Source organism: Sinohyriopsis cumingii, chromosome 4 (genome assembly GCF_028554795.1).
Source record: "Sinohyriopsis cumingii isolate HCF-2022 chromosome 4, ASM2855479v2, whole genome shotgun sequence".
Classification (NCBI taxonomy): domain Eukaryota; kingdom Metazoa; phylum Mollusca; class Bivalvia; order Unionida; family Unionidae; genus Sinohyriopsis; species Sinohyriopsis cumingii.
The window spans coordinates 67,731,709-67,756,919 of NC_142964.1; the positions used below are offsets into that span (position 1 = coordinate 67,731,709).

General features: G+C 34.2%; 1 protein-coding gene across 1 annotated transcript in view; it reads right to left on the reverse strand.

Moving 5' to 3' along the window:
• LOC149801383 (uncharacterized) overlaps window positions 1-25,211 on the reverse strand; it is a 142,647-nt gene that overhangs the window by 26,835 nt on the left and 90,601 nt on the right. Inside the window, 2 exon segments of the mRNA XM_089956795.1 lie at window positions 706-806; window positions 6,172-6,178. Coding sequence (XP_089812921.1) covers window positions 706-806; window positions 6,172-6,178 — 108 coding nt within the window.

Consider the following 25,211-nt stretch of genomic DNA (forward strand, 5'->3'; position numbering starts at 1 on the left):
TGTGTTCAGTGTTTGGGTGAATTGATTTATTCAAATTATTATTCACTGGAATTGCAAAGTGTTCAATAATATTCTTGGACAGAAACATTAATTTGGAATTATACTGAACCCAGACAATGACATTTTTAGATTATATTACTGTGAAAGATCAAAAGAATGTTAGTACATCATCACACTCCAGGCAATTGGAATATTAACACTTTCGAGACTACAGGCACATCAGCACATTCAATACTGGAATATATTTGGAATAAATCTGAAATTCAACTAGAACGTCTTACTTGTGATAACACTTTGAGGACTGTTTTGGATTTAATTCACAATACTGTAGGTTCTTTTAAATTTCACTTTGTATTCTAGCTTAATATGTTATTTGTCGAATTTTACAAACCTTGTTTGTTTTCTCTCTTTTCTGTTACTTAGCTTAAGACCATATATTTGTAACAACAGAAACTCACGATGTATTCAGTGCAACAAAGTTTAGTACAAGAAACAATAGAGGAAAAGCGTACAATATATATTCGTCTCTTCCGATGGGAAATGAATATACTCTGCAAGTGGGACTAAATTTGTTCGCAACGGTCACTACTGCATTCAAAATTATTTATATAGCATAGAACATAAAAGCACGCAGTAAATGGGGAAACCAATCAAATTTGTGAAGTTACACCATGAATAGTCACCTCAATTTCTTTCCGATATTACCTTCAGAATTTGCCCATCATCCGGGTACTCATCCAGAATTGTCCGTAGCTTTATAATGAGGGGCGGTTCCTTTAAACCGAACTCTCTCACGTACGGGTCAGCTGCAAAAGTAGCGATAAAAAAATAAGAATAGTATTTACCTTCAAATGGAGATACAAAGTAAAAATTTATCTTCAGATTAACTTTCATTTTAGATTTGCTTTATACACTGTACTCTTTACATGGCAAATGGTACATTTTGTATGTTCATGATATTCTTTGCATGGCACTCTTTTCTCTTTACATTACACTCTGTACTCTTTACATAGCACATTATACGCTTTGCATGTACTTGATATTCTTTACATGGCACTCTTTTCTCTTTACATTGCACTCTATACTATTTACATAGCACATTATACGCTTTGCATGTACTTGATATTCTTTACATGGCACTCTTTACTCTTTACATTGCACTCTATACTATTTACATGGCAAATGATACGCTTTGCATGTACTTGATATTCTTTACATGGCACTCTTTACTCTTTACATTGCACTCTATACTATTTACATAGCACATTATACGCTTTGCATGTACTTGATATTCTTTACATGGCACTCTTTACTCTTTACATTGCACTCTATACTATTTACATGGCAAATGATACGCTTTGCATGTACTTGATATTCTTTACATGGCACTCTTTTCTCTTTACATTACACTCTATACTATTTACATAGCACATTATACGCTTTGCATGTACTTGATATTCTTTACATGGCACTCTTTACTCTTTACATTGCACTCTATACTATTTACATGGCAAATGATACGCTTTGCATGTACTTGATATTCTTTACATGGCACTCTTTACTCTTTACATTGCACTCTATACTATTTACATAGCACATTATACGCTTTGCATGTACTTGATATTCTTTACATGGCACTCTTTACTCTTTACATTGCACTCTATACTATTTACATGGCAAATGATACGCTTTGCATGTACTTGATATTCTTTACATGGCACTCTTTTCTCTTTACATTACACTCTATACTATTTACATAGCACATTATACGCTTTGCATGTACTTGATATTCTTTACATGGCACTCTTTTCTCTTTACATTACACTCTGTACTCTTTACATAGCACATTATACGCTTTGCATGTACTTGATATTCTTTACATGGCACTCTTTTCTCTTTACATTACACTCTGTACTCTTTACATAGCACATTATACGCTTTGCATGTACTTGATATTCTTTACATGGCACTCTTTACTCTTTACATTGCACTCTATACTATTTACATGGCAAATGATACGCTTTGCATGTACTTGATATTCTTTACATGGCACTCTTTACTCTTTACATTGCACTCTATACTATTTACATAGCACATTATACGCTTTGCATGTACTTGATATTCTTTACATGGCACTCTTTACTCTTTACATTGCACTCTATACTATTTACATGGCAAATGATACGCTTTGCATGTACTTGATAGTCTTTACATGGCACTCTTTTCTCTTTACATTACACTCTATACTATTTACATAGCACATTATACGCTTTGCATGTACTTGATATTCTTTACATGGCACTCTTTTCTCTTTACGTTACACTCTATACTCTTTACATAGCACATTATACGCTTTGCATGTACTTGATATTCTTTACATGGCACTCTTTACTCTTTACATTGCACTCTACTATTTACATGGCAAATGATACACCTTGCATGTACTTGATATTCTTTACATGGCACTCTTTACTCTTTACATCGCACTCTATGCTATTTACATGGCAAATGGCACATGATACACCTTGCATGTACTTGATATTCTTTACATGGCATTCTATACTTTTACGTGGCACATCATGCGATTTGCATGTACTTGATATTCTTTACATGGCACTCTTTTCTCTTTACATTACACTCTATACTATTTACATAGCACATTATACGCTTTGCATGTACTTGATATTCTTTACATGGCACTCTTTTCTCTTTACATTACACTCTATACTATTTACATAGCACATTATACGCTTTGCATGTACTTGATATTCTTTACATGGCACTCTTTTCTCTTTACATTACACTCTATACTATTTACATGGCAAATGATACACCTTGCATGTACTTGATATTCTTTACATGGCACTCTTTACTCTTTACATCGCACTCTATGCTATCTACATGGCAAATGGCACATGATACACCTTGCATGTACTTGATATTCTTTACATGGCATTCTATACTTTTACGTGGCACATCATGCGATTTGCATGACATGATATTCCTTACATTGCATACTATACTCTTTACGTGGCACATGATACACTTTGCATGCATAACATATTCTTGACATGGCTCAATGTATTCTTTACATGTCACACAATACTCTTTACATTGCACACGATACATGTCACATGATACTCTTTACATATCACACGATGCATGGCACGTGTTAGTCTTTAAAGTTAAATGTTTTTCATAGTTAGTGAAGGTAGGAAACATAATCTATTAATTCTTATTATGTATCCCTTAGCCATTAAAATGGATAGTAGGAATCCCTCACAGTTTCTTTTGGCACGATGACTACTATTCACGGGGAAATTAAAAACACGAGCAATGTCTGGTGTAGTACTCAGTCATATTTGAACGTGTAGTGCGCTACCAACTGATTAACCGTGGTTTTGGATAAAATCGCACCAGTTTTATACGATTGTACTTAGGGGTACATTTTTCATTAAATACTGGCTAGTTACAATGGCATCAATAGTGTAGTATTTCTTGTTATATGTACAATTGAATGCAAAACACACTTGTGTGAGCCAGGTTCAAGATTAAGTGTTGTCCAACAATGTTCATTTTCTCGTAGTTGTATCTTTCTCTTTTCTTTTTACCTGGGCCCAGATTTTCATTGTGATATTTTGGGAAATTGGTCCGATCACCGTCCACTACTCTTTTCAATAGATCAATACGTGTGACGAAGTGGCCGCTGCCTCATATTTAATTTCTGTTTGTATGTGTTATTTATTTTGTTTCAAATACCTAGTTCTAGTGGTGTTTACGAGTTGCAGAGAGGGTGCTTGGTGTGACTGTAAAATTGATTATCATAGATGGATCAACTTTGCCATGACAGCCTGCGTATTTACAGATTTGGCTTCTCTCTTACTCAGACAAACATAATTGATTATTCGGCATATTAACAAACTATCCTCCAATCCACCTAATCCAACATAGCATCCAGCTTTTAGCCTCAAATACCAGACATTTTATGCTCAGAAACCCAATCTCATGCCATATTTTGGCATATGAATTCGTGCTCACTTAAAAACTGGACAAATCAGTGTTAGAAATTCTGCAAAAGATTATTTTCCCAAATACCAATATAGGATATCCAAAGCAAAATTTATTTACTGAGTGAGGTCAACAAAATTATAACCTTCAGTCACATTGGCATCAAGAGTAATGGAAGGCAAATAAAGCAGCCAAAGCTCATGTCAAAATGGAAGATTACATATACTGACTTCAGATAACATATTGATCAGTCTGTTTTCTAAACTTGGCAAAATATGTGGAATGAAATCTCTATAAACAAGCTTTAGAACATCAAAACGAAATATTGTAGGGTACCATTCATCGTATATCACATATCAGACTCGCATACCAGACTCATGCATATATGCTGAAGAGTGAATCTCTACCAGAGTGCATACAATGCTAGTGTCCACTGAAACTAGAACACATTCTTGTCAAGTACGTTGACTTCCACCCTTTAAGACACAAGTATTTTTATATCAGCTGGATGAAGAAACAGTATGATGATATACCACCCAAGAAATTCTTGGACTTTTCAAGGGAATGCAGTTTATATACCAAGCTTTTAGCTTTGGTTTAAAGGACGTTACATGTCTTAGCTTCATTTTTAATCTAATATACCTTTTTGCAGATTTTTAATATATTTATATTTTATATCTATTTTGTTGTACTTTTGTTACGAAGAGTTAATCTTCCAACATTTTGAGTGCAATTCTTCATTTTAACATCAGTAAAACTTTAGTTTAATGGCACCATATCGCCACTCTTATGATTAAGTACCATGAAACACGACATACATACATACCTACTTACATATCTACCCACCTACCTACCTACCTACATACATACATACATACATACATACATACATACATACATACATACATACATACACACATACATACATGCATGCATGCATGCAACCATCCATGCATCCATCCATGCACGCATGCATGCATGCATACATACATACTAATTTTTCTTTATCTGACGAAACTGAAAATGATTACATGGTGATGGATCTTTGTTCTGATAGTGTATGGGTTTAGCGGTAAAAAGGGTAGATCCTCAAATGTGTCCCTAGACTAAAACTGTTTAGTTATACCTTAATGATAGTTTAGTTTAAACACTGTTTAGACTAACTTCCTCATATTTTAATTCTATACTCAAAATTGGCTGATATCATTGTCATCATCCCAAAATGAATACTTTCCTAGGAGATAATTATGATGCTAAGACCTTAACTGCATGAAACACTGCATTCGAGCACCCATGCACACGCACATTTCCTATGTTTACTATTAAATGAACGAGAATCTTACCTTAAGGTAGCATTACATAGTTTCTTACGACGGGACAGGCGATACGTGTTAGATTGAAGAGAATTCATGATACTTTATCTCCATGGCTGTCCATTTTGTCCTATCTCTGTTTGATTTATTTATCTGGATTTGTATGCGATGCTAAAATGAGGTTACCATAGAGCGATCACGCTTGCCATACGAAATATTCAGTTACTCCCTCTTCATATGAATTTGAAAGTGTTACATGTTCTAGTTATTGAGCTTTTCTAAATAGCGGATGGCTTCAAAGATGAGAGGCTGTGGACGAAAACTGCTTATTCTTATATAAACTTTAACACGCGTGCCATAACATTTAGATCTCAAAGAAGCCATCTGAACTCTGACTTTCCTACTTCATGTGAAATTACTGCTAACGGATGGTAAGAGTGAATAAGGTTGAATCCGTCGAGGATTCTTGAGTTAGACTGACGTATCAAACTCCTTTATATTCGGTGTTTGAAGATTGCACAACGAGTTCCTATTAAATTTTCTGCTGTCAATCCAGAAAACCGTAAAATCTATACAATCTATTTGATAACAACCAGCAGGTCACACACACACACACACACACACGCTGCTACAACCTTGATTTTAAGTGTAAATATACAAAATGTTATTCTTATGTCTAGAACTTCATAAATGTTGGCCATGATTGAAAAAAAAGCTTTGCAGCTGGATGTTATATACTGTTGACTTTTAAAACAAAATACATTGCTGATCATTACTTACCCATCTCTGTATGAACTACATTAGTCCTGTGATTTGTGGCTGAAATTCATCTGGTTGGCCCACTGAATACCTATTCTCTGAAGTAAAACAAATAAATAAATAAAAAATAAAACAAAACAGTTAACAGCAAGAAAAAAACTTCTTTGCAAAGCAACTGCAACAAAGTTAGACCCACTGTTTCGTTGGTAAGGCAGCCAGAGAGAGAGAGAGAGAGAGAGAGAGAGAGAGAGAGAGATGTAGGAACAAAACGACTTTATGGTCTGTAGCATTGTTAATTAAAGCATAATAATGACTTTGATCAACTGTGAATACATTTGAATGTTTGAATTGCCTCTTGTTGGTTCGTAAGTGAATGGACATGAGTACAGAGTTCAGGATCCTAATCATGCTGTGTGTGATCATGCTGTGTGTGTAGTTCTCTTCCTTCAGTTAAAGTTTAAATTAAACCATCTTTCATGTGAAGTCATAAGTAAGTTGTATATTATTTCATCAATATGAATGATAATAGAAGCTCACAAGAAGAAAATAAGCTAATTTTGATCTGCAAAGAGGATTGTGAATTGGTGCAAATGCCACAGAACTAAATTTTGTAGCGAACACAGGGTAGGGATGTGAAGTGTTCATTAATCTTGTCTATACACAGTGTCCTGTAATCGATCTTAACTCCTTCAAAAGGCAATTATGTGTATTGGTATGTGATATAAATAAAATATATTTATAGGACTTACTCTGTACCAATACTGTTGGTATATCAAATGGCTTTATACTAAAATTCTTCTGTTTCGTTGTATACCTTTAGTACATGAAATTTCATTGGATGGAGCGATTTCCCAAATATCATTGGAATTAAGTTCTCTCTCTCTTTATATATATATATATATATATATATATATATATATATATATATATATATATATATATATATATATATAAACTATATTAAAATACGATGGGAATGGTGTTAGCAAATGCCAAAAGACAGCATAAACTCATTAGTGACGTCAGTTGGTTGTGTTGTTCAGGTTTGTTTCTAATCTTTTACAAATCGCAACGTTTTTTTTATTTAAATATGTTGTAATATATAGAAGTTACAGCTCAGAGAGGAAGGATGAACACGATTTTGAAGCAATTTTAATATGTACTGAAAATTAGGTCACATCAGTTAAACTCAGGTAATCAAAACACATCCATCCTTAAGTGTCTTTTTTGATGGCAATAAGTGAACCAGGTAGTATTATTACAGCCCAGACACATTTTTAACTAGTGTTTTGGTTCTCAATATGGAAGTATATCACACTGACCCAGTTTAGGTGCACAACTCAAGTTCACCCCAGTTTCTCACTCAATGCAACTGTAATGTCAATAAGTGAATTAATACAGGAGTAATTACATTGGTAAGGAAAGCAGATAAATGCGTAGGTACAGATGAACTAAGTAAAAAAATAAATCCCGTATACATCCTGCTTGCTGATATGAGAGTATAAAAAGGAAATACTTCGAAGGGGACGCAACCCTTTAATAATTGATATTATTCATGGGTTGCATCCTTTTAAAAAATGAAGTGATTTGTATAAGGGTAAATGAAACATACTTTTAAAAACACCAATGTCCTAAATGGAAAATGCCTACAGGCTTGCACTCAGTTCAGAATACTAAATGATATCAACTTTTAGGTTAAACTAATTACAGAGATTTTTCTTCATTTTGCATTAAATTTAGGGACCATTTATTTATTTCCTATTTATTTACATGCTTTTGGATTGGGGGAGGGGAGGGGCAGGCACTCTGGAATTTATTTTTCAGAAAAAAGCTTGAGAAGAAGTTTTTTCTCTGATCTGAAGTCACAAAGGGCGTATGATGCATTTTTAAACTAAAAATTGATTTAAATTGTCATAGCAGTTCTAAATGTATGTCGTTAAAATAAAATGAAAAATGTGGTTAGCATATAGTATATGTAAAAGATAAATAGTTGCTATGAAGGCTGTAAGAAACAACATTGATTAGAATATGTCAGATGGAATAGTTCCTTAAAGTTTGATAATATCAAATGAAGTGGTTTTGAAGAGGATTTCAAAACTGTGTTTATCACCTGTATATCATCGAAAACAAGATACATACATTTGTTTGTAGATATGTCAAGATAAATATTTCCTACAAGACTTTTCTTCAAATGTTGCCAGTGTACGATATTGAGAAGTGAAAGATTTGCTTCCTACCTGGTTGCTACGTAGGGTTCAATGGTTGATATGGATCCATAAAAACATAAAACTTGTCGAACATATCCTTGGAAAGCTTCACCAATTATAGATGTTCTCTTAGATTTGAAAATATTGTTTTATTCTGGTTATTATGAGAACTAAGATACTGTTTAACTTAAGTTCATGCAGGACAGATGACAAAGGAATGATTTATGATATTATCTCCATCGTCTACTTGCACTATTAGTCACCACCCCATTTATTTCTGAAAATGTTTGTTCCTCTCTCTCTCTCTCTCGCGCACACACACACACACACACATACACTTACACACACACATATTTAGAAAGACCATCGTAATTACGATGCAAAGCAGACTGTGACCTTCAAAAAGTGATTTCTGAATACAGGTGATCATTAAAGTAGTGATTGGAGAATTTAAAGTATTGAATTTATAATCCAAGTAGATGGTATCTTATGACAGGTGGTCTCCGAAGGGAAGTGGAAATTAACACAGATTTAACTGCATTAATATATACCAGTTAATAATTACACTATTCCATGACGAGCACGTTTATGCGACTATTTCTCTAGCAGTCATTCGCAGAAAAAAAAACGGTTTGGTCACTTTAAAAAAAAATATAAAGCAGCAAAATTTTTAAAAAAATGTATGCTGAAAGTGATTCGTTACAATCGGCTTCATTTGTTTTTAAACATTCTAAGAATTAGCATTAGTTTTTGGAAAACAATTCCAAAACAGGGACCGAGCTTTATAGCATATATATACAATGTTAGTCTTCGTTAAATAAAATCATTATATCTAAGTTACATCACAGATACACGCATATGAAATATGAATCCTACTATCTGGCGAGCATTTTATCAATGAAGGTCTATATTTAGTACTTCGAATATAAAGATATCAAGGTCTCGCACAACCTTGGGACGACCTAGATTTCAATGTTAGGGTTATCACCAAGGTCAGTGCTAATTTCTATTAGAATTTGTATCAACATTTTTCATAGTTAATATTTCACATACCCATTTCATATTTTGGATCCTTATTGTATAATTAGAAGAAAATACATTAATTAACAGAAACACTAATTCGCCCAATTGACACAGTCTATTGTATTTATTTATTTGTTTCATTTCTGTATGTTTCTAAAACCGAATTAATGAATTCTTGTTTTTTTTTGTTGGGGGGGGGGGAATAGGTCGCTATGCAACAAAAACAATGCATACATGTCCACGCCTTTTGGGGTCAAGCTCAAAGACATAGGAATATTACATAACGAGGCTTGGATATTTTTTTTATTTCAAGTGAAGACAATTTGTAGTTTAACTCATTCTTCAACGTTTGCAGGTATGGTCAGTGTTCAAATGTGTACACAAATGCTATCAGCTAGATCTCGACAGACATGCCCCTGCCTACCAGTATAAATTGTAAATCTCTTCGTTTCAGTGTTTACAATTCCGCACGCGAGTAACTACAAAACTTCAACGGTATGAAGGATAATGATTGAAATATAAAATAATATTCAACGTATAAGTTATTACTTTTAGTATGTTGCCCGTCGTTGGCTGTCAGCAACGTGGCAAAACAAACTGTTTTGTTTTAAAATTATTATAAAGCATTTGCACTTTCACAATTGTTCTTCTTTATTCACTAGACACATGAGGGTCACAACAAACCGGAGAACCCGTCAAAGGTGTACATAACCCAGTAAATATCCAGGAAAGACATCATTACAATGGCAAATATTTATGCCCTTATGAAATCTCAGTTAATCATTTGTTCCATTATTTTGTGTAAAGTTAAACTTTATATGACATTTTTCAATATTGTGGTGAGAATCACGGTCATAGAAAATTTACAGCCATGTTTTGCTTCAAGTTTTTCATTCGACAAGTGGTCATACGCACTTATAATGGCTTTCGATCATACTGCAACTTACCCGTTCACCTCTTTGACCTTTGGTCAGGATCACAATCAAATAATCTGAGCCTTCGGTTTTTATTTAATAGTTTCCATTTATGCATATTTCCTAGAAGGCAAGATTAATTATATTCATACCGGTCGTAAATCATCATCTAGCAAAGACCATGATATTCATACCGGTCGTAAATCATCATCTAGCAAAGACCATGATATTCATACCGGTCGTAAATCATCATCCAGCAAAGACCATGATATTCATACCGGTCGTAAATTATCATCTAGCAAAAACCACGATATTCATACCGGTCGTAAATCATCACCTAGCAACGACCATGATATTCATACCGGTCGTAAATCATCATCTAGCAAAGACCATGATTATGGCTGATTAACCTTTCTTAACCTTGGCATCAATATCGCAGTCAAATAATAATTAAATTAATTTAATTGATGTCATACATGCTTTGAGGTTCTCTATCCATGCTGGGATTACGAATTAAATCACGACAGAGAAAATAAATATATTGAGCAACACACCTATTTGCCCGATCGATCTAGCAAAGTTTCTTTTTATTTTGACTATATGTTAAGCATAAACTTTCCTCTTTGTCTTTGTGATATGAGTAAATGTTTTATCAATTTTTATATTATTAATATTCCTTCTATTTTCAAAAGCAGCAGAGGAGGTGAACAGACCTTTTGCTGGAACGTCATTTTTGAAAAAAAAATAAAGCTTTCTACGAAAATGAAAACAAAATGTCAATAACGTCAAACCCAAGCCTCTAACTTACAGAGTTTCTCTAGTAGGGTTAGTTTTTTTTTGTTACATTGTTTTTGGCGTTCGTGTTTTTCTATATCGGCATGCGCGTTCGTTTACCCGCCGGACGTTTCTTTGAGGTCGCACCTCCTCTGCTGCTATAAATGTATGAGTAATTAAATCATTATTATATCAGTCTCTCAACCAAATATTTTATCAAGACCTATACGATATCGTGATCGTGGATCATGTACATGTATTGTTATAAATCCGTGTAGAGCAGATTGTGCTTTTGAAAATAAGTGTTTGAACTTAATCTTGTCCATATCCCCACTAAACCAAGTCTTATTTCGCAAAGTATGTGTATCAACTCCATTAAACACAACTAAAATATTGCAGTTATCTCTGATTACTTTAGGTATCTGTGTATCTTGCTGAGTAACATAAATCACATCCCCGTTTTTATGTCTGCCTCGAGAAAACATTCTAGCTGGATTTGATTTTTGCGCAGCATTACGTCGTCATATACTACTAAATTATTAATAAATCCGTCGAGGTCAGCTACAGATGGGGCTTCATCAATATCGGTGATAAAATTAATATCATTACCGTCCTCGTAGACAAATTTGCATTTTAATTAAAATCTTTAAGTACATCGTAACATCACTGACCATCAACTGACGGAGCTACTAATCCAACGTATCCCACTTGAGCCATCTCATTATCAAATTAAGCAGTAACTGTGTTTTACCAGACACATATGGACCTATTATTATCATTTTGATGGAATTCGGTAATGCTGAAATATGTTTTTCTGGCCTTTGCTTTCGTGTCGCTGAGAAATCAATGACATCCATGTTATACAAATATAAAAAATAATATGGATTTATATTGTGTTCGATGTGGAGCATCTAGCCCCACAAGTGAATTAACAACAATAATAACAAAAATAAAATAAAAAGCGTGTACTTACAGGTAAATGTGTAAAATGTGATACAAAAAATGTAAATTTATTTCTAACAATACAATCGGTGGTACATCGCTACTTCATTAGGAAAATTACCAGCAACTGCATGGACTAAATACCTAGGAGAAAAACATCTTGCAGGATATACTTATTGTGGTCCTGGAACCCGACTTGATATATGACTTGACGAGCGAGATCAACCAAGACCTGGAGAGTATCCAATAAATCCTATTGATCAAGCATGTCACGTTCATGATCTAGCTTATAACAATCCAGACCTGCAACAACGACATATTGCAGATGTGAAGTTGATTCACTCGTTAAATTGCATTAAAAAAATAAATTTATTAGAGAATCATTAGCTAATTGGCTGATAAGATAAACTAGTATTAGGAGCCAGTAATTAATCAGTAATTAAAATAATGGAATCGATTTATTATAGCCCAAGAGGATACTGAAAGAGAAGAGCAGCGATTAGTAAACTTGCTGATGCAGCAAATGTTACACGTTCTGTTGCTGCAAAATGGTTAGCACGACAGGCAATATGGCATATTTATCTACCACCACCTAAACTAATTCAGCATGCACATTTTGATGTCAGCACTCCTAATGAAGTCATCAAGCAGATATTTTATTTTTCCACATGATACTATTAAGAGCGGTAAAGGCCAATCACGTACATATAAATACGCGTTAACTGTCGTTGACGTTGCAATCAGGTATAAAGAAGCAGAACCACTATCAACTAAAACAGCAGCTGAAGTTGTATCTGCTTTCGAACGTATTTATCAACGAGGACCCTTGCGATTGCCACATTTACTAATAGCTGAGCCTAGCAAGGAATTTCTTAGTGCAGTATCATCTCTGATGAAAACACATGACGTCCAAATTAGACGAGGACATACTGCAATTTATCGCGATCACTTGAACGATTTAATCGAACACTTGCTGAGCGGTTATTTGGATATCAATATGCAAAGGAAATAATTCAGAAAGTTATGAGACCTTGCGAATGAGTTGCAAGATTACCAAGTGTGATAGCTGCGTTAAATAATGAAATTACTCAAACAACTGCCATGAAACCTATTAATGCGATTACAAAAAAGAAACAACATATACCAATACAACGATATGAATTTTCGAAACAACCAGTATTAGGTAATGTGACTATCAGATATTTATATGAACCTGATGAACTTGAAGGTGGTATAAATAGAGCGACTGATCCTATTTGGAGTATTACGACACACATTTTCTAGCGTGGTCAGATCTACCGGTAGACCTGCAATCTACAGATTAGCTTCAACTGCTCCTTAACGTGGATTTGTATGTGAACAATTACAAGTAGTTCCTGAAGACACATAATTACCACCGCGTTCACTTTTGTAAACTAGCACCTCGACGTCGATTACATTCAAGACTGGTCAGCATTACATTTTCGTGTGTATGACCAAGACTACTATTCATTCTATCTACGGTAAATTATCTTGGATTAGTTTTTGAATATTGCCACAACATTACTGTGTTACAGCTCGCACAATGATTATTTTATTGCTTTAATGTCATGATAAACTCGAAATCAAAGTAGCGCTTCTTTATGTTGTCACACTGTTTATAACTATTTTTTTCTTACTATACCATCGTTAGTTTCCTGAATTTGATCATTATTTTCTGTGAAGTCTATGACAATTCTCCGCAGCTGAGATATTCTTCTAACTTGAGACACTGCTAGACAAACTAAATTTGACCATTCGTATCGATATGTATTGATATCCAAATGATACGTCGATAATCGTATCGATCATCGACGATCCAAACATTTGTATCAGAGATGGTTAATACTTGTAATGAATGAAGCGTCCATGGGGTTTTGTCCATAGTTAATGCGCTCTCAACAACACTGGACAGGAACTAAAACAATATCATTTAATACAAGACTTTGTTTTTCTGACGATCCTGGTATATCAACGTCGATATTTTGTCATCGTGTATCTGCTGGTTGATGACACAATGGTACGGGTAGATTTTAATTTTTTATTTATGTAACACTATTCCCAAAGATATTATCATGTACAAAGCGTTATTGGTCACCTGATGTCCGTGGAACACATGAAATAGCTGGACCCTTGAGAAGAATATGGATTGGAGACACAGTGGGGCTTAATACATCTCAGCTCCAAACAATGTGAGGACCATGAGACAATTTAGAAATTAAAGAGCAAGTTATTAATGCACACGAAGAAAAGGTATACTTGTCTGGAAATTATATGATGAACAACTCAGTAGGTGTATACACCAGAAAAGTTGTTTCTATCAAACATTGGATGGAAAAACAGCAATCCACAAGAGATAGCTGACATTTTTGCAGAAAATTTTAAACACCTACACATTCCAGAGCATACGCAACTCAATATCTCTACAGTGAATAATGTAACTGGTTTTGAAGATCCTGATTTTAATGAAATCTGTAGCTTTGCTAAAATAGCAACATCAATAAAATAACTTAAGTTGTATAAAGCCCCATTGGTTAAATGGTGCACAGAATGAACATATAAAATATAGAGGTAGGAAACTAATAGAAATTAAAACAATTATGAAACGGGACACTTAAATGTCGTTCCAAACCATGTGACTGGAACGTCGACCTAATTGTACCAAACTACAAACTTGGAAGAAACTGTGATAATGATCCTAACAGTTACGGGTCTGTATATTTGCTACCTGTTTTGTACAAACTATTTTAAAAAATGTTCATATAATATATTTAATAAATTGTTCCAAAAAACATACATACTGTTCCGAATATCTAACAATAGGGCTTTCAAAAGGGATCGGTTTGCAAAACAGCATTATCTGACCTGCAGTTAGAATCAAAAACCTATGCCACATATGAGGGAGTTTTTTATATTAAAAAAAACGTTTATAAATTATTGGCAAACTCGTCCCTGTCTCTGTCTATCTGGCCGTATCAAGTAATTTACATGAGTTGCAATGCTAATCCAAACAAAAGTCACTCTCTTATGCTGATGTGCCAGTAGTTTTGATGCATCACATTAATATAATCCAAAATGTCGTTAAATTTACAGTGATTCATTACAGTTACTAAATCCAAAAGTTTGAGAAGTTTTTAATTCCAATGAATAATTGAAATAAATAAATAAATACACTCAAATGACAGCAACTATTAGTTTTTTTTCTTCTTCTAAACTGATGATAATGCTAAGAATAAACAATCTTCAGTCTATTATCCCTGATATGAAAAACTAAATCAGAACGCAGAATGAGGCTTGAGTTAATAATTTTGAAATCATTATTGTCGATAAGGTCAAGTAACTTACTGAATGTCCAGCCGCCGACCGATCAGAAATCTGTTCGGTTGGGTTTTTCAAGAACTCGTGTCCTGAAGTCAAATCAAATGTTTAGTTGGATTAAAAGATCTGTTCACTGAAAATTACGTACTATGTTTGAATGACTTCATCCAAGTGTACGTATCCACAACTACAAAGTAAATGGCCCTTTCATTCTAGAAATATGAACATTAGTACACACAGTACAGATATACATAACATAAGAAAAATGTTTATACAAAAGTCTTTATCTATTGCATTCAAAACGTAAACTTATACTTTGTATTCTCTCTAGCCAAACAGATCAGTAAATAAATAAAATAGAACTGATGAAAATCAATAAAACACCTTCGAAAGCAACTGCAACAAAGAAAGACTCAAATTAGATGAAATTAATTTATATATCTATTATTGCTTATAAAAGTACAACTGATAAACGATCAATAAAACACCTTCGACAACAACTGCAAAAAAGAAAGACACTAATTAGATGGAATAAGTTAATATATAAACTATTGCCTATAAAAGTACAAAGTAATATAAGTTTTATTGTTCACTAAAAGAAAAGTATTTGAAAAATGAACTACGACATATGTATCGCATCCAAAGATGAACGCAGTTTTGAAATGAAGCTGAGTTAATATGCGTGCAAATTATTATATGTTTATTTCATATGCTAGAATTGCATAATACATATAACAAATCAGTTTAGTACAAATGTAAGAAAAGGTGAAAACCACGTCCTTATGTCAGGGATACAAATACAAATGGCCACATCAAAGAAAGCATTCTAAGGCAAGAGAAAATAAATCTGTAAAATATGCTGACACTTTCATTCTCTTTTTCTTTGTAAGAATAAAATCTTCCGAACCATTAGCCATTGGATGACACTACAGATCAGCACCATTTTAGTCAAGGACAAATACACATCATTAAAAATCTTTTAGGGAAAATCCCACATTAATATGACCATCCATTAAGGCTGCAACAATTATAAGGTGTCTACATGTGTACTCGGTATCTAATAACTGACTCAATGCCGTTAAATTAAAACAGGCGCGAATCTGAACATTTTCAGTGTTAGTGTTATAGATGACAACTATTGCTATGGAAGCCGCAAAAAAGGTGTATGCTGTGACTCGCTCAGTTTGCGATACTTCAATTTGCTGTATGGTGTTTTATTTTTAACTATAATAAAATTAGGTTGTTTAGACATGCCTATTTGTCTATCTATGCAAGAATGTGGAGTCTATGGCACCTATAGGGCGCATTAAAAAAATACCCCAGAAAATAATGATAAAAGATAGATCGTTACAGTTGATTTTATGCTGTTCTAAATGTCTTACTGATTTTCAATAGTTTGGGTACCAGTCGACAATACATAGTCTACTACCATGCTTAGAAAATGTAAAAACAGAACGAAATCTGCAGCAAAAACACTGATTTTCAATAGTTTGGGTACCAGTCGACAATACATAGTCTATTATCATGCTTAGAAAATGTAAAAACAGAACGAAATCTGCAGCAAAAACACCGTTGCTTTTTACTCCAAAATAATGTACAGGGAGGGAAAAATGTAGACTCAAATATTTCAAAAACAGAGGGAATCGTTACATAATAATAGCTCCGTATACGAAGAGCTCGCAGTTTGGGAGGTTATAATAGAATGTTTGGATTTTCTTGAATAAACAAATATGCATGTAAAGATTACTGCAAACTGTGTCTTTTGTTTCTAAATGAGCACATATTTGACCCAGTAGGGACCCATATGCCCCATTTTTTCCAGACCTGCAATGAGCACCCAAAAATGATAGATTACTTTAATAAAATATGTCACTCCAAAAAACCCTGCACCAGCTAACCAGCATAAAATGGCGCCTCTTTAAACTATGTTAATCACCAAAGATTCTGTTGATAAACATGTTTCAAGGTCATTAATGTAGCTCAACAAAACTTGTCAGCATCATCCGTAACTTAACCTTATGTGTAATGAGCGGTCTATTGCATTCTCGTCGATCTAATTCCTATTGATGCCACACTGGATGTGAAAATCATATATTTTATAAAAAAATAAATAACAGAAAAATCTCTTGATATGAACGGATAGGACTAGCATCTATAAAAGCCACTTGCGTTCTTTTACACGGTTATCGATTTTGTAAACATTTACAGGCAGTAAACTAAACAAAGCCATTTACGTGTGTAAATGTTGCAAACTTGCTATCCATTATTAGTAGCAATAATGAATGTTTAAAGGATATTCTGTGGCAACCGTATTGGATGTTGAGAGGCATTGTTTCCATTCAAAGGCCAACTAGATCACGTGATAATTGCTCATAGAAAGTTTCATGGCTTTCGTCAAAGTTGTTTAAGAGGATTAGCAATATCAGAATCAGGAGGACAAGCGATGTCGGTGGGGATGTCCAATTTTAATCCCTGGCTCAGAAAGAATGCACACACGTTCCGAAAATCTGTGTCATTAGATTAGTCCTGCATGGGAAAAGTTCCAAACACAAAGAGCAGCAAAAAATATATTACTATATCTCCTGGTGGATGGACTAGAAGCATCACTGAACTTGAGGTTTTAAATTTTAAATTTAAACATGTCAAGTGGAAAAAAGTCAGGAACCACAGGGAAGCAACAGAAGGAGAAAGAACAGAACAGGCTATCAAGTACGTTAGGGGTTGGGGCAGAAATAGACGAGACACATTCCCGTGCGTTTGAAGAAGGGGCATATTTCTGTAGATCTGCATTCGCCAATTTGTCAGTATGGAATGTCTTTCTGTCGGGGTTAGGTCTTTGAAACCGAGACACACAACATGGAATCCATCGAAAACAAGCTGGACAGTTTAACTCAAAATTTACATAAAATTGTTTCCAAAAAGTGCATTGACAATGTCTTGAAGTCATTGATAAGATAAATGGTGTTTAATCCACCCTTGATCAGTCAGTGACAAAGGTCAGTGAAGATGTCTGTAACAAAATAGAAAACAAGATGAATGAGGAAGTAGAAAGAGTGAGAACTAATAGAGTTTCAGTGTGAGAACGTGTTGGAAATTTTAGTGTCGTGTACATGCACTGGGTCTAAAAATGAAGTTTGTATGTAAATGATTTAGTCAGTAATAACGGTTGTTGAAATACCATTGGTGATTGTTTTAAATGGCTTGAAATGCATACAAACTTCCTAGAATTTCATGGCATGCTCAGGTCCACCCAATTTAGTTACTAACAAACTTCATTAAATATCAATTCAAGTATATATGCCCTTTTCGCACAAAGCTGCAAGTATGCTCATTAATGGAAAACAAAGGGCTATGAAAGTATACATCAAATACTAGAAGTTCATTCTTTAGACTAACATCAGTATTAAAATGGAATCAAGAATATGAGTTTTTATAGTTGAGGGTGACCGGAAGGTGTACCTTTCCTTGCTATTTTAAAGTAACTTATTCTTGCATTTTAAATGAACCAAGTGTCCTAAACTCAAATGGTTTCCAACCAAAAAATGCAATGAATTTTACCAGCAAATATAGTTTTGAACAAAACTGGAAAAGTCCCTACAAGAAAGAACTCTTTATGCAATGGCGCCTTAAAGACTATGTCTCATCATTTTTGGAACTGTTCCAAAACTGAGTCATTACTTACTAGTTTTATTGGGTGGATAAGGAGTAAGAGTAATCAACTGCACAATGTTAAAGTCTCAACAAAGTATTCATTCTTGGTATAACAGACAAAAACAAAGGAGATACACTGATTAATCAATCTTCTTTTGTTGCAACTGAAAACATGAATCAATAAATGTACGTTTAACAATGAAAAACAAAACATGGCCCATTTTGCAAAAAATGAAGTTGTATTACCTGTCAGTAAAATATTATGCTTATATCATTTGTACGTAGAAAACAAAACTGGAAAAGTCCCTACAAGAAAGAACTCTTTATGCAATGGCGCCTTAAAGACTATGTCTCATCATTTTTGGAACTGTTCCAAAACTGTCATTACTTACTTACAATGGCAACTAAGCAAACATCTCTTTGAATGATTTGTACTTGGTTTGCAAATCATAAAATCACAACTACAATTTTAAATAAGCTCAGATATATCCACAGTAGCGTACTAACAGGGGGAGGGGGTGACGGAGTATCTCACTCTGTAAAGTAGCCAATATTAAATTATATATATATATATATATATATATATATATATATATATATATATATATATATATATATATATATGTATACATATGCACGTATCTATGTGTGTATATGTGTGCACGTTTGCAAATCACAACTACAATTCTTTGTATATATGAACATGTAGAAAATGGGTACAAGAAACATACTTTCTTTTTTTCCTTTTGCACTCTATCTCTCTCTGTAAAGTAGCCAATATTAAATTATGTTTTGAGTGTAAAATTAGAATCTAATACTATGTTCTAGTGTTAACCATTATTCCCTGTCACGTAGTGTGTACATACACTGAATTGTGAAGTAGCCAGTGGGATGATTCCTCGACCACTGCAACCTATTGCACGGGAATAATAAAATTATACGTGACTATGATCGCAGATGTGCGAGAATACCGAAACACAATACTGAAAAGTGCAAGATCTGCGATTATTATATGCTCATTTTCTCCCCCGTTAACTTTACATTGTCAGAATCGTGCAATATTACCCGATATTTAGATTCCATAAGAAACAGGAGACAACGACATATTAAGGCTAAAGGGTATCCCGTCTCTCTTTGAGGCCGTCCATTTCAGAAATCAATCGACGCACCAAATTCAACAAAAAATGGAACTGAAGAAGGCTGGTTTTGGAAGAAAATCAAGAGCATCAGAGCCGATAAGCCACAATGAAGAAGAAGCTTTATTTTCAGCCGGTGAAATGGGCTCTCACACGCCAGCTACTTTGCAATTTTCCCTGTTCTACTTTTTTTGAAAAATGTTTGGATTAGAGGCCTAGACGAGCACAGAAAATTAAAGTTTGGAGATGTATCGGTTTTCACAGATTCAACCGGTACCAAATATCTTCAATATGCTGAGAGGGATAGCAAACCCTTTGACGGTACTGGGAAGGATGACTACAGATCAACAATACCTCGCATTGTTTGTACTGGAACCACAACAGAGCGAGACCCTGTTCATCTTTACCTGCAATATTTGAAACGAAGGGCATTGAAAATGATGGATGCCGACAGCCCCTTTTATTTGACACCAATTCCAATGCAGAAACTGACAGAAATTTCCCAGATATGGTAATTATATTTCTAAAGATTCAATTAACGTCCTTATTTTTTTTAAAAAAATTATAAATAAAGAAACAAATATTTGTAATTTTTTTTCCCGACAATAACAGGAATAAATGAATTTTTTTTAAATATCAAAGTAAACAAAAAATATGGGGAAAATATGGAATAAATTTTGTACTCTGCGAATACCGAACAATTTTCACAATGAAATGCAACAACCAACCTTGGGAAATATAAAAAAAAACAGATTTTTATGAACGTGTGCATTTAAAAAAATATAAAATATATATTTTACTGGACAAAATATTAAAAATTGCATTTATTGTCCGAGACCAGTGGGGGTTAATCAACTGGGAACTCTGATGAAACGAGCAGCAGAAAGGGCAGAAATCCAGAGGAGAATTACCAACCATTCAGTAAGGAAGACTACTGTAACAACCCTGTCGAAAGCTGGTGTCCCTCCAACAAAGATCATGCAAGTGACTGGGCATAAAAATATGTCTTCTATAATTGGTAATAATAATGAGAATAAATCTACTTGCCTTTTTGCATCTTTAATCTTCTCAAACTGTATTTTGTGTTTTCTTTCTGGTAATAATAATTAAGTTGTTTTCCAAATGCTGATCCACATCGCGGAAATGTACTGTAATATGTAGGCATATAATCCAGACTACATTTTTGAAATCGAAATCACATTACAAAGTAGACTGCACTGCACTTCAAAACGAAAAGAATTTGTGTTCTCTAAAAAATAATGTTGAATCAAGCATCTTTTTGAGAATTTAGATTTAAAAACTTTCATATTTTTCCAGCTTACGATTCCAAATTATCTATGGCAGAACAGAAACAGTTATGCAGCTTGTTGTCAACGACAGTCCCTCAAGTCACATGTACATCGTGCGGAAAACACCCAAAAGGAGATAATCAGAATTTAGCTGGATTGACAGAACAACTCATTTCCTCCATTCCTGACCAGTGGGAAATTTGTTCAATAGCGCAGTCATTCATAATATGACTTTAAATTTCAATTTCAGATAGAGCAAAATGGGATTTCTTTTTCAAGTGAGTGATTGCGCGTACGGTACGCTATGAAGTTAAAAGGTCGGTTGGCGGAGTTATGTGCGCATGAATACTGTTATTGTATTTTGAAGAATCTACGGTTGTGAATTTATTTCGGAATAAAGCATAAATCAAATACATTGTTTCTTGTAATGTATTTTATTATTAAGCCTTATATAGTTAAACAAAAATGAGCATATAATAAAAAGATTACTGTATTTGTATGGGAAAATATGAACTCGTTTTGTCGAATGGATATACTGCACTCCCAAGGTCGTGCAGTATTAGTATTTCCATCCAAAAAACTCATTCATATTTTCCCATACAAATGCAGTAACCTATAAATAGCATCATTGAGATTCATATACAATGTGTCGTCATATTAGAGGAGGCCACAAAATCCATATGTCAAAGAGAAGGCACATCTTACCATAAAATAACCAAATAAAACAAATGGACCATATGGACCAATAATACAAATGCAGATATGAATAGCCATTATTTACAAATATAAACATATGAAGGGGAAGGGCATACTATGAAGCAATGACCAACATATATTTTTTTTAAATGTATGGCACACAAATAAAATTCTTGTTACATAGCAGAAGATAAAGAATGCAGTTTATAAACAGCAATGCAACCTGATGAATGTTCACAAAAATGATGATTATTATCTCCTATGCACGTGATTAAAGAACACAACAAAACATATGCAAAATGTTTTAGTTAGTTTCTTGTTTGTGATAAGCAGGTTGTTCTCTTTTCTCTTTTGCCATTCATAATTCAGAGGAAACTATTACAACAGCAACCATTTGAATCTGATAGAGGGTCATGTGTAGGCTGAGGACTTTGTGGGGCTTTGGCTTAAATGCTCTCCCCAGCAAGTAATGTTTTATTTCAGTAAGTATTGGAAAAGAAAAACTACGGTAACTTGGCAACCAGAATTTGTCTTTCTCAATCTAACCTCCCCCTCCACTAAGATTCAAATAGTCCTTGCATTACTATCAGTCTGTCATCCTGATTGTTTGCTTTGTTATCAGTTTCAGGTGTTAAATGTTTGTAATTCCGGTTATTGAGCTTTGTTCCAACTGGGATATATAGGTCGTTTTAAAACATAAAAGTATAGGATTCATTATGTTCAATATAGAACCAAATTATAATTGGTTTTCATGAGGTAAAAACTGAATTGAAGTGAAATAAATAAACCCAAAAGATATAATAAAATTTGACCAATTTAGTGTGACCCACAACCCTACCCGCGTTATTAGAATGGTAACAGTATGTTCAGGGAATTTTTAGTAAGGAACAAATATGCATATTATGATTATTTAAGGTCTGATTCGTAAGTCTCCAAACAAGTTCCGATAATCACAATTCTTGAAAGTATAAGCCTGCATATTGAAAGAAGGATAAGATCCATCTGTGCTTTTCCAAAAGAGGTTGATGTCACCTACTTCCAATCATGTTCAGTGAATAAAATCTTGTTTGGTTTGGTTTCTACTCCAATGTACAGCATAAAAAGAAAGACAAATGTTGTATTACTTTAGTGGTAATCCTTCACTGAGTCAATTCCCTTGCTCTCACGTAGCTCGAATGAAAAGATGAAGGATTTTTTTGTAGCCTAACATTTTCTTACGTTATAATGTAATACTTGTAGGGTGATGATACTCAACAATAATAAACATATTGACTGATAAAAGTAAGCCATCCCCAAATTTCTTAATATTTGCAAAATAAGACCTAGATTTATTTTGATGTCGAATCCCCAATTATTCCATATCTCTGATTTACTTCCATGTCGAATCCCCAATTATTACAAGATCTATTTCCGACCGTGACACGGCGGCTGTAACCTGATATTCAGTACACCGTCAAATCCGTCATCCATGGGAAACGATTCACACAGACTTCTCGTAATGACACGTAAGAAGCAAACCGAATGGAAGTTTCTTGCTTGGATTTTATGGCAGCAGATTAAGCAATAGAAAATAGAGAACCAGCCAACTATTGCAGAAATGAATACAGGAATCGAACTGTAAACATAAAGAATATATTGTGTTTAAACACGGAACATCTGAATATGCTATACTGACCTAACAACTTGTGTCTACAATTATATGAACAAGAGCAACTATTCAGAATTCATCACTTATATGTCTAGAAATTTCATAGAAAATGCCGTTCTATAACAATCTTTCCAAACATCTGCCTCAGATACCGAGAAGGACAATATTCTCGTTTCCAGACGGCGCGCGGAACTCATGTGTTTGACTTACCCTAGAGGCAGAACGTAGATTAACCTGTAGACACATACTAAACTCCCCGTATACAAAAGGAATAGACATGAAAAAGGTTTCGGCTTGTATGTGTGAGTTTACGTGCAATTCTTGCTTTAAAAATTACTAACCTGTTTATTGTACTATCATAGTTGTATATTTGTCAGAACATAATATCATATTGGGGCAAAAACAGAATAACGGTTATGTTTGCGTAACTTTACATGTCTGTTTCTACAATAATACAACCTTTTAACTTTATTATGTTTCAACTAGTTTAGTTCAGCTTTTTGCTGATGCTGGAAAATATTTTTATTGACCTAGAACTTGATCAGCCATAACGACATCTGTTATTTTATGTAAATTTATGTAAGGGCAAATTATAGCCCGGATATTTCATTGTTATAGTAGTCATATCCTATTTAGCAACTTTAGAAAAATTGTTTAAAGAAAATGTGTCGGATGCAAGAGATAATTTTATTTGTGCATGGTTGACTTTTTCTAGTCTTCTTGGTTTAAAATGCTTGGTTTCAATGTTCCAAGGCAGCGTATCGAGAAAGATTCCTTTTCTTTCCTAGTTTGGGGACTCCAGTTGGGGATGTGATCAGTTGCAATAAGTGTTATATCACCGAAAGTGTGGCCAGGGGGAAAAAGTGTTCTGCGACCGGGCTTATGTACAGCATCTTTGTCATCCAATCAGATCGAAGAAGGCTGATCCTTTTGTGTAGCTTTTCATTTTCTCCGACATACTGGATACTACAGATCTTACATGTGATGATATAAATTACATTCTCTGTTTTGCATATCTTGTTGGGACCATGTATGTTTAATTTTCTCTAGTCACTGTGTTAGAAAATGTCCTGGTCTCTATCATATGTTGACATGTTTTGCACCTTTTATTGCTACAGGGGCCAGATTGACTTAGGGTGGTTTTGATTAGTGATTGGCGTTAGCTTCGCCCTGACTACGATGTCACTGAGGTTTTTTGGTCTTCGGTAGGCGACTACAGGTTTGTTAGGGATGATAAACTTTACTGCGTCCGACGATTCCACGATGGACCAGTGTTTCCCAATGATTTTGCCTACTTAAGGGGTTGTGTGGATGGTAGGTCAGGATAAATGGTATCTTATCAGCCTTTTCCTTCTTTCCGTATTTTAGTAGGTCATCGCGTTTGTTTGTTTAGACATTTGGGTTGCATCCTTAATCAGGTCTTTGTCGTAGCCTCGGTAAATAAAATATTTAGATAGCTCTTCAGCAGAAGTGTTTAGGAATGTTTCATCGTCGGATCAAACTCTGTATATCCTC